General features: G+C 43.6%; 1 protein-coding gene across 6 annotated transcripts in view; it reads left to right on the forward strand.

Moving 5' to 3' along the window:
• Window positions 1–13,775, forward strand: part of EML6 (EMAP like 6) — a 321,021-nt gene that overhangs the window by 286,565 nt on the left and 20,681 nt on the right. For 3 of the 6 annotated variants that reach the window (XM_082249282.1, XM_082249284.1, XM_082249285.1), the window contains 3 exons: window positions 491–620; window positions 3,088–3,186; window positions 12,944–12,964. In XM_082249282.1, the coding sequence (XP_082105408.1) occupies window positions 491–620; window positions 3,088–3,186; window positions 12,944–12,964 (250 nt within the window). Of the gene's footprint in view, window positions 1–490; window positions 621–3,087; window positions 3,187–12,858; window positions 12,965–13,775 lie in introns of all 6 variants that reach the window. The other 3 variants (XM_082249283.1, XM_082249286.1, XM_082249287.1) reach the window with 2 other exon arrangements.

The raw sequence follows: 13,775 nt of genomic DNA on the forward strand, positions 1-13,775 counted from the left end.
GATCATTTACACCAACATCCATACCTTAAGACAGGGATATGCAAACTGTGACCCTCCAGATGTTGCAGAACTACACATCCCATGAGGCATAGCAAGACAGTGACAGCCACAAGATAACAATACCAGTAAGATAACCTTTGGGTTCCAGCGCTACCTTTCCACTTTCCAAAACCAGCCAAATGGGTGGAGGCCCAGAAACCAGGACCCAGGGACAAGGAACAGACTGGCAGGCCTCAATCGTTTAGCTGGCCTGGGAACAGCACTAAGGAAAAGCTGTTTATTCTAGGCGTAATTCTAGGGGTAATTCTAGGCGACACTGCTCAGCCTGGTTCCTCGCCTTTCTTATGCGATTGAATGGCTGAGAAACGAATGAATGGAAAAAATATTGACTTGACACATAGGATTAGTTATACTATCAACCTTTACAAAGAGTATTTGTATATTTTATCATCACACCCTCTGTAAACTACTGCCTTGTACTGTATTGCAGGATCTCTCTCTGGAGCATGTGTTCGGCTACAGAGGCTTTGATTGTCGTAATAACCTCCATTACCTTGGTGAGGGTGCTGATATTATCTATCACGCAGCTGCTGCTGGCATTGTACAGAACATTTCTGCAGGTATGGTTAAATAATAACAGCCAAAAATATTATAATCTATTCTGCATGGTATTACCAAATATACATAGTTCATAATGATTTCACCTGGTTTATGCCTAACTATTGTTTGATCGACTTCTATTGAAGGTACATACTGGAAAAAGAGCAGAGTCTGCAGCTGCTGATCAGAATATTCTGACAGCGGAGGGTCCAGATTCTTTTTAGGCAATGTCCGTCAATGTTTAACCCCTTCTCCTTATGGTACACAAATATGTGGCCCCACTGGACTGGGCTTTTTCTGTGGGGCCGCGTATTTGCGTATCTCCCTTTGTTACTTATGGCACTTGTCCACTGCAAGTACCGGCTCCACTCGGCCCTGCTTGGCTCGGTTTGGTTTTCCACTGCATGGTACCGCATGGTACGGTGTTGGAACGGTTCGGTACGGTTTGGTACGGTTTGCTTTTCCACTAAAGTAATAAGTGGGTGGGAAAACAACGATTCTCTGACCAATCAGTGGCTAGTAGTGACAAACAGTCAAGGCTGCATGTAAAGGATTGTGGGATATGGTATCAGTACGGCCCTCTTGGAACCACAACCGAGGTGATACTGTTTAAGCGACCCATACCGTTCGGTTCCATGTAGTGGAAAAGCGCCACCGTACTTTACCGTACTGAACCGTTCCAACACCGTACCATGCGGTTCCATGCAGCGGAAAAGCGCAAAAGCGAGCCGAACCGTTCGGTTCCATGCAGTGGAAAAGCGCCACCGTACTTTACCGTACTGAACCTTTCCAACACCGTACCATGCGGTTCCATGCAGCGGAAAAGCGCAAAAGCGAGCCGAACCGTTCGGTTCCATGCAGTGGATGCATTAGTATCTCTCTCTCCTTGCAGAGAAAAAAAAAAGTGAGTTTAAAAAAACATAATAATAAAAAATAAAATAAAAAAAAATACCTAGAGCAAGGTTTGATCTAGGTCAGTGCCAGGGTTAGTGTTTGGGTCAAAGGTCACGGTCAGTTTTTTTGTTTCTTTTTATTGTCGGTGTGTTTTAGGCAGGATAAAAAAAAGCAAAATCAGGACTATGGTTTTTGGGCTGTACTATGGGTACAAAAAAACTAACATACACATATGTGGTATCGCTGCGAATCGACAGGAGCAGGAGAATTTAGTGTGGGGTGTTTTTTTCGTAGTAAGTTATAGTTTTAGTAAGAAATATACAGCTACATTTATTTTTCCTTTTGATATAAAAAAAAAAAAAAAAAAATCAGGAGATATCCATTACTACTAACCACCAAAAGAAAGCCCAATTTGTCCTGGAAAAACGCTGTATAATCCACCTGGATGCACAAAGTAGTTGTGATGATATGTACAGTTTTACTAACGCATGTCAAAGTTTTCAAATTGTGTTTAGGCATTTAGATTTATTTTGCCCTTAGGGGTAAAAGTGGACCTCCACCCTCATCTATAACTTTTTATGATTTTTCCCCTCACCTACACCCCCCTCCCCCTTTCACATACAGATATATTTTTTTTCTTGGGGGGGGGGGTTGAAGTAAAGTACCTTTCCAGCTAAACTTGTGGCTTTCTCACCTAGTGGGGAACAACGTACCTTACCCCCAACTTCCCCCATCTAAAACATCTTGGGATACTGACGTCATGCATCCCAGGAAGGTTCAGGGCACTGCACTGCAGTGCGCATACCCCGGGCAAACTCCATCGCATTGCACATATGCTGCATCCCGTCATCAGGGGGCCAGCGGCAAGAACCAGGAAGCTGGAAGACCTGCTGGTCTCCCAATGACCTCAGAAGAGAAGATAGCTGTGCTGAGATGGAGCAGTAGCTTACACCAGATAACGCTGGATTCACAAGACGGGTGAGAATGCTTTTGAGGACAAACTACGTGCCGGTTCACACTACTGCGGGTGCGCTGATCGCATGTAATATCGGAGCGCACTGCTCCTTCATTACATGCGATCTCCTGTGCGGATGCAAATTCAGCCATACACTTTGTATGGCTGAAATTCGCACTGCACCCGCACAAAAGACGCACAGGACCCTTTTTTCAGCCGCATCAGGATCGGATCGCTCAGTGGTTCACACTTGTGCGATCCGATCCTGTGCGAACTGTAAGATCGCACTGCGATATGCGATCAAACTGGGGGTGTCGTTAACATTTAATTGACACCCCCAACGTATCGCATATGGCAGTGTGAACTGCCTCTTGTGCGGTTTCGATGCGGGAACACGCTGCATATTCGTGCCTTCCCGCATCGCACAAGTGTGAACCGGCACTAACTGTCAAGGTAAGGGGGAAAAAAAGAGGGTAATGAAGTTTCTCTATAACTAGCAGTCTTGGTGAACATTTGCCTTTCTTAAGCTTTGTCATCCATGTATGTATAATTATTACTTAAATGTATTTTCTTGTGTCCTCCTATCACTCTTTCTGGGAAGGACAAAGATTCTAACCTTATGTTTTGTTTGAAATTAGGAAGTCAGAGCTTCTATTTGGAACACACTGATGATATTCTCTGTCTGACTGTCAATCAGCATCCAAAGTACAAGAATGTTGTTGCCACAGGACAAATTGGTAAGAAGTGAGAGTGATGTGTATTCTGCAGTCATCGTCGGACAATATTTACCTCTGTGTGTGCTAATGGATTATATATATTACATTCAGTGTAATAAACGAACATCTGCAATGGCGTCCATTCTGCCATGACATTGCAGTCTGTAGTGCTTGCAGTGATGGTGAACCTTGGCACCCCAGATGTTTTGGAACTACAATTCCCATGATGCTCAGCTACACCGCAGAGTGCATGAGCATCATGGGAAATGTAGTTCCAAAACATCTGGGGTGCCAAGGTTTGCCATTACTGTGCTATAGTATTAGATGTTTCCTGTGTTGTATAGAAGCAACATAGCTTTTCCCAGTCTGTGAGCTATATCAGCTGGTACTAAGCAATCCTGCCATGTACAGGTCTTCATTTGCAGTACTGATTAAGGTAGTGTATTTTAGGGCATAAGAAAATCTTTTGTGAATCATTTTTTATAGATCCTTTTTTTATTTTTTTCAGCGTGATTTCCCTGTGATTTATTGACCACGTCCATTGATACATAATTTCATTAATACTATTTGTTAACTCTGCAGTGGTACTAGATAGGGGGATATTTGCTTGTGCAGTGTTTAAGTTAGCCATACATGGATGGAAATTTGTCCGGTTCCACAGGAACCAGCCAAATTTTGATCCATGTATGGGCACCCTGGTTATACACAAGTCGATCTATGTTCCCGTGGTGGAAGGAAAGGAAGTTAAAGATGTCTTGGGTATCACGACTAAAAAATACAAACCTGCAGAGTGCAGCTAATCCTAATCCTAAAGTTATAAATTGCTTTAGCCAAAGAATTTTTAATCAATTTGTTTACTCATTTGACTTTGTAGGTTGCTATGTTATTTATTACTGTACCCTTAAAAGATTATTATTGGCAGGATTGGGTCACCATGATCATTTGTCCATGGCAGCCTATCTCAACCTTTTTACTGCGGGGGAATCCCTAAAAAAAAGTTTGAGGTCTCGGGCAACCCCTGCGAAAACCAATTTATTGCGGTCCAATGGGACAAATGCTTCTTACATTGGTGGTCAGTAGGAAGATTGAAACCCTTACAGTGGTGGTCAGGAAGTCATCTTTACAGATAGCTAAGTGTCATTGGTGTCACACTGTTGGCATTGGCCCTGGAACTATATAGGCACCATACAATTTGAGGTCAGTCAGCTACAAACCAAGGAACCCTTGGTAAATTTTGGAGGAACCCTTGGGTTCCACAGAACCCTGATTAAAAATGGCTGGTCTATGGCAATCAGTGGATGACACTGGCTGATTCTTTAGCTGATTGGATAGTGCGACAGTGTGAGGCCCTGCCACTGTGAAAATGTGAGACAAAATGACACATTCACATTAAAGTGGTTGTAAAGGCACAAGATTTTTTTAGATAGGAGAGGCACCCAAAATGGAGACTGCTGTGTCCTATATTGCCTGGGCACAGACCCGTCAAGGGACCCAATGGTAATCCAAGAGGGTCTTAAATAATAAGTGGGGAGCCACCGCAGCCAAATGTAACTAGAGATTACAAGATTTTTTTACCTTCATGCATTCTATTCATGAAGGTAAAAAACCTTCTGTGTGCAGCAGCCCTCCAGCCACCCCTAATACTTACATGGGCCCCCTCTCAATCCAGCGATGTCCACGAGAGCCTTGCCTCTCTTGAGACTTGCACTTCTGATTGACTATTGGCAGCAGCGTGAGCCACTGGCTTCCTCTGCTGTTAATCACAGCCAGTGGGGTAATCAGGGGATGGAGGGGAAGGGGCCAAGCCTCGGCTCCGTGTGTGAATGGACACACAGAGCAGCGGTTCAGCTCGGGTGCCCCCATAGCAATCTGCTTGCTGTGGGGGCAACCAACAGGAGGGAGGAGCCAGGAGCGCTGGCGTGTGACCTGAGAGGAGGATAATCTGGGCCACTCTATGCAAAACTATTACACAGAGCGGGTAAGTATAATGTTTGTTATTTTAATGAAAAAAAAAATTAAACCTTTATAATCACTTTTTCTCTGGATTCTGTAAACCTAGATCGTGCCTGGAGTTTGAAGGTTTGAAAGTGTCTTGGATGAGATTGAACCTTCACTCATGTGTCCAGCATTTACTGCATGCCTGCTGCCTGTGTGAGTACACAGATGCGCAGGGTCGTTATATACTCAAGCCTGAAGATAGCTCAGGGCTCCCAGTTTGGAGACATCTGCCATAATGGAGACACGAGGTCTCACCCAGGGGTCAGAGGAGCCCAAGCCAAGAGTTGGGGAACAGAAGGTCTACACCAGGGGTCAGAGGAGCCCAAGCCAGGAGTTGGGGGACAGAAGGTCTCCACCAGGGGTCAGAGGAGCCCAAGCCAGGAGTTGGGGGACAGAAGGTCTCCACTAGGGGTCAGAGGAGCCCAAGCCAGGAGTTGGGGGACAGAAGGTGTCCACCAGGGGTCAGAGGTGCCCCAGCCAAGAGACAGGAGGTCTTGTTCCAGAGTCAGGTGTGCTCCTATCGGGGTGTCAGGAGAACTCCTATCCAGGGGCCAGGAGTGGGCTGTGAAGCAGGGAGCTGCAACTAAAAGCTAAGAGAGTCAAGTGAAGCAGGAGAGCTGGACAATACAGTCAGAGGGACTGGCAGGAGGAGCAGCAGTACTGCTGACATGTAAGCCAGGTGGCTAGGCATTTTAAGTTGTCTGTTCAGGTTGAAGTGGAAGAACCCCTGTGTGGGCAACTGATGATCATGTGAACTATTTGGTTTGTTCAATAAAAGTGGGATGCCATGCCCTAAAATACAGTTTACACTGGCGCAACGCAGTAGTAAAAGCATCTGCCACATGAGTATAATTACCCCAACACCACAGTAGATTGTATATTATCACCTGATTGGTTGCTTATCCTGAGGAAAAAAGACAAGTGCAGGGGTTTCTGACAGCTTTTCCATGTTCTTCCTCTATAAACAATAACATGGTATTTGAGCGCCACCTTCAGAGCAATCGTAGCGTATAAGGGATTGCCCATTTTTTATGGCTGTGGTGTTGTTACCCATCTCTCCTGTGAGAGTCCCTGTAAAGAAGAACTGTTAACATCCGCTTAAGCTTTAATGCAGCATCACAGCTTGATTCAGCAATTTATAAAAGTGAACTTTCATAGAAAAATATTTTAAATAGTATCTATGCAGTGACTGTACCCATAAAAAAACACATGAAGATCTCAAATGGTTAGTCACCATTATTGCCCGTAGGCCCCTGGGATCTAATCATTCCCCCATTAGGCTAGGTTCACACTTGTGCGGGTTTCTTATGCAAATTGCATGTGCTTTCGCACCCACAGGCAGAGCATGCTGCTGTTTAGCATACACACGGGGGTGCCCTAAAGTATAATTATAGGCAAATCGTTTTTTATGTTTTGGATAGAGTGGAGAGGGATTTAGAACACCTACAGTGTCTTGCGAAAGTATTCGGCCCCCTTAAACTTTTCGACCTTTTGCCACATTTCAGGCTTCAAACATAAAGATATAAAACTGTAATTTTTTTGTGAAGAATCAACAACAAGTGGGACACAATCATGAAGTGGAACGAAATTTATTGGATATTTCAAACTTTTTTAACAAATAAAAAACTGAAAAATTGGGCGTGCAAAATTATTCAACCCCCTTAAGTTAATACTTTGTAGCGCCACCTTTTGCTGCGATTACAGCTATAAGTCGCTTGGGGTATGTCTCTATCAGTTTTGCACATCGAGAGACTGAAATTTTTGCCCATTCCTCCTTGCAAAACAGCTCGAGCTCAGTGAGGTTGGATGGAGAGCGTTTGTGAACAGCAGTTTTCAGTTCTTTCCACAGATTCTCGATTGGATTCAGGTCTGGACTTTGACTTGGCCATTCTAACACCTGGATATGTTTATTTGTGAACCATTCCATTGTAGATTTTGCTTTATGTTTTGGATCGTTGTCTTGTTGGAAGACAAATCTCCGTCCCAGTCTCAGGTCTTTTGCAGACTCCATCAGGTTTTCTTCCAGAATGGTCCTGTATTTGGCTCCATCCATCTTCCCATCAATTTTAACCATCTTCCCTGTCCCTGCTGAAGAAAAGCAGGCCCAACCATGATGCTGCCACCACCATGTTTGACAGTGGGGATGGTGTGTTCAGGGTGATGAGCTGTGTTGCTTTTACCCCAAACATAACATTTTGCATTGTTGCCAAAAAGTTCGATTTTGGTTTCATCTGACCAGAGCACCTTCTTCCACATGTTTGGTGTGTCTCCCAGGTGGCTTGTGGCAAACTTTAAACAACACTTTTTATGGATATCTTTAAGAAATGGCTTTCTTCTTGCCACTCTTCCATAAAGGCCAGATTTGTGCAGTATACGACTGATTGTTGTCCTATGGACAGAGTCTCCCACCTCAGCTGTAGATCTCTGCAGTTCATCCAGAGTGATCATGGGCCTCTTGGCTGCATCTCTGATCAGTCTTCTCCTTGTATGAGCTGAAAGTTTAGAGAGACGGCCAGGTCTTCGTAGATTTGCAGTGGTCTGATACTCCTTCCATTTCAATATTATCGCTTGCACAGTGCTCCTTGGGATGTTTAAAGCTTGGGAAATCTTTTTGTATCCAAATCCGGCTTTACACTACACTTCTCCACAACAATATCTCTGACCTGCCTGGTGTGTTCCTTGTTCTTCATGATGCTCTCTGCGCTTTAAACGGACCTCTGAAACTATCACAGTGCAGGTGCATTTATACGGAGACTTGATTACACACAGGTGGGTTCTATTTATCATCATTAGTCATTTAGGTCAACATTGGATCATTCAGAGATCCTCACTTAACTTCTGGAGAGAGTTTGCTGCACTGAAAGTAAAGGGGCTGAATAATTTTGCACGCCCAATTTTTCAGTTTTTTATTTGTTAACAAAGTTTGAAATATCCAATAAATTTTGTTCCACTTCATGATTGTGTCCCACTTGTTGCTGATTCTTCACAAAAAATTACAGTTTTATATCTTTATGTTTGATGCCTGAAATGTGGCAAAAGGTCGCAAAGTAGTTCAAGGGGGCTGAATACTTTCGCAAGGCACTGTATTAGGTTTTTATTGTTGTCTGTGCCCCTGCTAAGAAGATTTGCCTTCTTTATTTACCCTGTTTACCATTATCATTAAAAGTGAAAGTAAAAGCAAATCCCAAATTTTGGGTTGTCCCCAGAAAAGTAATTGAGGTGAAATCTTCCAATGGGTACATTAGTTCTAGTGACCTGGGGGTCCCCAAGGAATTCCCTTTAATTGCCTATGGTACAGGAAGTGAAGGGAAATCTCCACAATGGTACACAGATGGCAAACAAAAATCTGACAGGGGTTATAACCCTCCCTTGCTCTATTAAAAATTAAAAAAAAAAAGTTTTGCCTATAATTCTACTTGTAATGGAACCCCCACACAACTTAAAATGTAGCACTTTTTTGTGTGCAAGAAACCACATGGTGCAGGGACCTTTTTCCTATATTTTCTGCAGCTACAGCAGCACATTGAAATGAACATATACAATAGATACAGTATAACAAGTCTACACACCCCTGTTAAAATGTCAGCTTTCTGTGAAAAAATGAGATAAAGATAAATAATTTCATAACTTTTCTGGCTTCACTAGAAGAAGATTAAAGTTTTGGAATGGCTCAGCCAAAGCCCAGACCTGAATCCGATTGAAAATCTGTGGGGAGATCTGGTGAGGGCTGTGCACAGGAGATGCCCTCACAATCTGACAGATTCTGAGTGTTTTTGCAAAGAACTGTGGGCAAATATTGCCAAGTCAAAATGTACCATGCTGCTATACTCATACCCAAAAAGACTGAGTGCTGTAATAAAATTCAAAGGTGCTGCAACAAAGTATTTGTTTAACCACTTAACGCAAACTGACGTAGACCTACGTCAGCTGACTTTAAGTGGTTGTACCGGGATGATGCCTCTAGCTAGAGGCATCATCCCAGTACCGTTTTTTAGAGCCGGCGGTCAGCTTTCCGACGGTAACGCCCCCTCATGCCGCCTTCCACCGCTCTGGAAGTGTGGTGGAAAAAAGATTTTAGCCGCCCCCGTCACCGTGAGCTTGCACACAAAAGAAAACGTATACCGAAGTCACGCCGCAAATGAAATCGCTGTTCAAACCACACGTGAGGTATTGCCACGATCGCCAGAGCGAGAGCAATAATTTAAAAAAAAAGAGCCACACTCTAACTCTAAACTGGTAACCGTTAAAAATTTTTAAAGCATTGCATATGGAGATTTATTGACCATAGTTTGTCGCCATTCCGCAGGTGTGCGCAATTTTAAACTGTAACATGTTGGGTATCTATTTACTCGGCGTAACATCATCTTTCACAATATACAAAAAACAGGCAATTTTACTGTTTAGTTTTTTTTTTAATGCAGTGAAATGTAATTTTTCCAAAAAAATGGCGTTTGAAAGACAGCTGCACAAATGCCGCGTGACAAAAAATATTGCAATGACCGCCATTTTATTCTCCAATGTCTTTACTAAAAGAATATATATAATGTTTGGGGGTTCTAAGTAGTTTTCTAGCAAAAAATACTGATTTTAACTTGTAAACAAAGTGTGTCAAAAATAGGCACGGTCCTTAAGTGGTTAAGGGTGTGCACACTTATGCAACCATATTATTTTATTTTTTTCATTTTTACTTCCCTCCACCTAAAACATTTCAGTTTGTTTTTCAATTGAGTTGTACAGTTTATAGGTCACATTAAAGGTGGAAAAAGTTCTTAAATGATTTATATTTGTCTCATTTTTTTACATCACAGAAACCTGACATTTTAACAGGGGTGTGTAGACTTTTTATATCCACTGTAAATGTGACCCTAGCTTTACTGACTTACCATGCCCTGTTCTGCATAATATCTCTGTGTGGAGGCAGCCATCTAGGTCTATCCATCCTTGCTTCCTCATGTCAGAGCTGCCCTCTACTGATGACTGGTGTATGAATATTTAAAGCGGTAGTATCCCGCTTTTTGACACTTTTACCTACAGGTAAGCCTATAATAAGGCTTACCTGTAGGTACAAATAATATCTCCTAAACCGGCACGGTTTAGGAGATATTTACAGTGCATGCAGCCGCTCGCGCTCTGAAGGTCCGGGGGGACCTTCAATTAAGTTGCCGGGAGCTTGCCGGAAAAATCACTCCCGCGCGCATGCGCGGGAGTGACGTCAGCACGCCGGAGCCGTCTCTTCCGGCCAATCAGCGCGCCGGAGCCGCCGAACCCGGAAGAGACGACGAGGGATCATGGCAGCGCCCGCATCGATGTCCGGGGGTCCGTGTCGGGGCTTCGTTTTAAGGTAAGTTACACATAATGGGCTAGTATGCGATGCATACTAGCTCATTATGCCTTTGTCTTGCAGGTTTTTTTTATTTTTTTTTTTTATAAGGTTTACAGCCGCTTTAAGAAGCAGCAGGAGAGTAGAAGAATGCACAGATCCATGGAATGAATGGAGCAGAAGCAGGGAGATTCTTGCACTGCAGGTCCTCCGATACTGCTCCCTCTCCAGCAAGGAGAACAGTGAGCAGCACAGTAGTGACATCATCAAATCTCACTCCAAATCTCATTAAATAGGAAAGATTTTTAGTTCAGGTGCACTTAAAGCGGAGTTCCACCCAAAAGTGGAACTTCCGCTTTAGGGAGTCCTGACCCCCCGACATGCCACATTTGGCATGTCATTTTTTGGGGGGGGGGAGCGGGTACCTAGTTTTGACAGGTACCCGCTCCCACTTCCGCTCGGAGTGCCGCGGTGCCCTGAGTGGAAGTTCTCCTCTCCCCCTCCCTCCCTGCAATCTTCTGGGACACGTCAGAGGTCCCAGAAGATTGCCGGCCAATCACGGCGCGCAGCGCGACTCGCGCATGCGCAGTGGGTACCCGGCTGTGAAGCCGCAAACTGTAACAGCCGGGTGCCCACAGCAGTGATGCCGGCGCCGAGGGAGAGGATCGAGGCTTCCGGCGGCCGCATCGCTGGACCGTTGGACAGGTGAGTAAATGGCTGGAACTCCGCTTTAACAAGGAAAAAACTCAATGTTTTATGTAACTCTTACTTAGCCTAGAAACAAAATGAGAAACTGTTATATGCATCTTGCAACTGGGAAAAGTTTGTTGCATCCTTAAAAGGAAGGTAGTTGAATTGCAGTAGCTAGTGACATTGTTCATAGCTAATCCATTATTAACTTTGTTACAAACTCTTGCATCATCTGCCATCGCCCACCTCCCCACCTGACATCCCTTACTGATGCAAGATAAGCAAAGTTAGAATATGGTGTCATTCATGTAACTACATCCAGCTACACGCACAGAGCTGCTAGAAATGCATCCCTCCCTACCCCCACCCCACCTTTTATAGCTGCATTAGAAGATATAATTAGTGTTTTTTTTTTTTTTGTCTTAAATGTTTAATTTTTGCTTAGCATATAAAAAGTGCACTGGGCTTACATGACAGAAAAACTTCTTTTTTGTACATGTTTGGCGTTAAACAATACATTTTTCATAATGGTTTTACGATGTCTCTGGGGAAGACAAAGTTAAAGAAAACATAATGACATAAACAGAAAGTTCATAATAAAATATGTGCAACCAAAAATAGTCTTTATAATTAAAGTCGTTTTAGACCCTCTGTGTTTTTTTTAGAATAAAAGGACCCCCAAATAAAAAATTAATCAAAAGTTAGCTACAAATACAGTAGCTGCTGACTTTTACTATTAGAGCACTTTACCTGTCCAGGCATCCAGCGGTGTCCTCACCCAAGGCAATTCTTCAGTCGGGTCTCGGGTGCTGGTGCTGAAGCCTTGTGGCTCCACAGCCCGTTTCCTACTGCACATGCACAAATCAGGCTGCACTTTGGGAATGAGCTGGCTATGGGGGGGGGGGGGAAGAAGGGGAGGCTGAACTTCTGGCTCACTTTTTGGGGGAAAGGGGGCAAAGGGTACTTGGTTTTGACAGGTACCTGCTCCCACTTCTGGCTCACTTTGCTGCGGCGGAGAAGTGGGAGAGGGTACCTGGTTTTCCCCCAAAAAGTGCCAAATGTGGCAGCAGAGGGGGGGGGGGGGAACAGACGAGCAGAGCTTCCTTTTTTGGGTGATGCTCCACTTTAAAACAATGAGCACAATAAAGTAAACATTCCCCAGTTTGTTAAAATTATTTCCCCAGAACTTGCAGTTTACCACTTTAAGTTCTGCTGGTTCTTCCTCTATCAGTGCTGCTGTCCTGAACGTCAAGTCTTCACAGTAAATAGTTAACAATGAACAGAGCAGTCTCGTTAGGTTGGAGAAGTTAGGGGGAAGGAGGAGTGAGGAAGGAAGTGTCTTGCCATCCTAATCTATGGGGCTGTGTGTTTCTTTTGATGCACACAGTGCAGGGGAACACAACTCTAGTCCCTGCATGCAAGGGTGGCTCCATAGGATACCGCAAGAGAAAGTAGCGAACCCCGAAACCGGAAACCTAGGGCAGTGATCATGGCAGCAGTTTACACAGGAACTTAGGCAAGGGTTAAAAGATAAAGAAGCTTATGTAATAAATTATGTTAATGTCTTTGTTAAGCCCTGTGTTTTATACCTATATTTACTAAACAATAGTTCTATATCTATTTCTTTTCCTGTCATTCTCATACGTTAAACATTTTGTGTTTGCATGCCTCTAATGCTGATCTAGCTTGCCTCGGCATTAGAAATACTACTTATTTCAGTTGTTGGTTATCCCTGACGCTTCCCCATTTGCCATTGCTCTCACAATGCAGGTGAAATTGCTGAGTACTCAGGTAAGGCTTACCATAACTATCGTGTAGTACTAGTTACAGGTCCTCCTTAGTCCATCTGTTTTGTCTGTATCTGTACCGCGTTCAGGTACACATCCGCCATGTTCACGTCTTTTGCATGGCAGTATCCATGCACAATGTCCCCCATGTCTCGTACATTTTCACTAGATTGACTTTGGGCAACTGTTGAGAAACTATAGCTCCTAATGATCTGAAAAGGGGCCTTAAGTTTCCAAGATGGAACGCAACAGGATGTCCATGGCTATTCTAGACTTGAGTCATTCTTCATAAACCACATAAGTCCTGTTATCAAAAGCTTGTAGTATGTCAGTTTAGACTTGTATAGTAATTATCTGACCTGTATTGTTTCAATCTGTGTTTCTTTGTGGTATCAAAAGATCTGCATGGGTATATTTACATTCTAGTTGTAAGGACCCATGCTCAGATTCTTGTAAATAAAGGCATATGTAGTGTGTGAATGTGTATAAATGTATATTTGTATTATTATTACTCATAAGTTTTACATGCATTTAGAGAAGGTTGTTTTTGGTATCATGCTGCCTAGGGCAGTGGTTCTCAACTCCGGTCCTCGGGACCCACTAACAGGCCAGATTTTAAGTATTACCTTGGGGGATGCAGACTAGAATACTGCAATCACTGAGAAGCAAATGAGATCACCTGTGATGTAATTTAGTTATCTTGCAAACCTGGCCTGTTGGTGGGTCCCGAGGACCGGATTTGAGAACCACTGGCCTAGGGTAACATGAATGATGGCACACTTTTTACAGACTTCACCCCATTGTATGTTACATCA

The sequence above is a fragment of the Pelophylax lessonae genome, assembly GCF_965119305.1.
Source record: "Pelophylax lessonae genome assembly, chromosome: 3".
NCBI classification, from domain to species: Eukaryota; Metazoa; Chordata; class Amphibia; order Anura; family Ranidae; genus Pelophylax; species Pelophylax lessonae.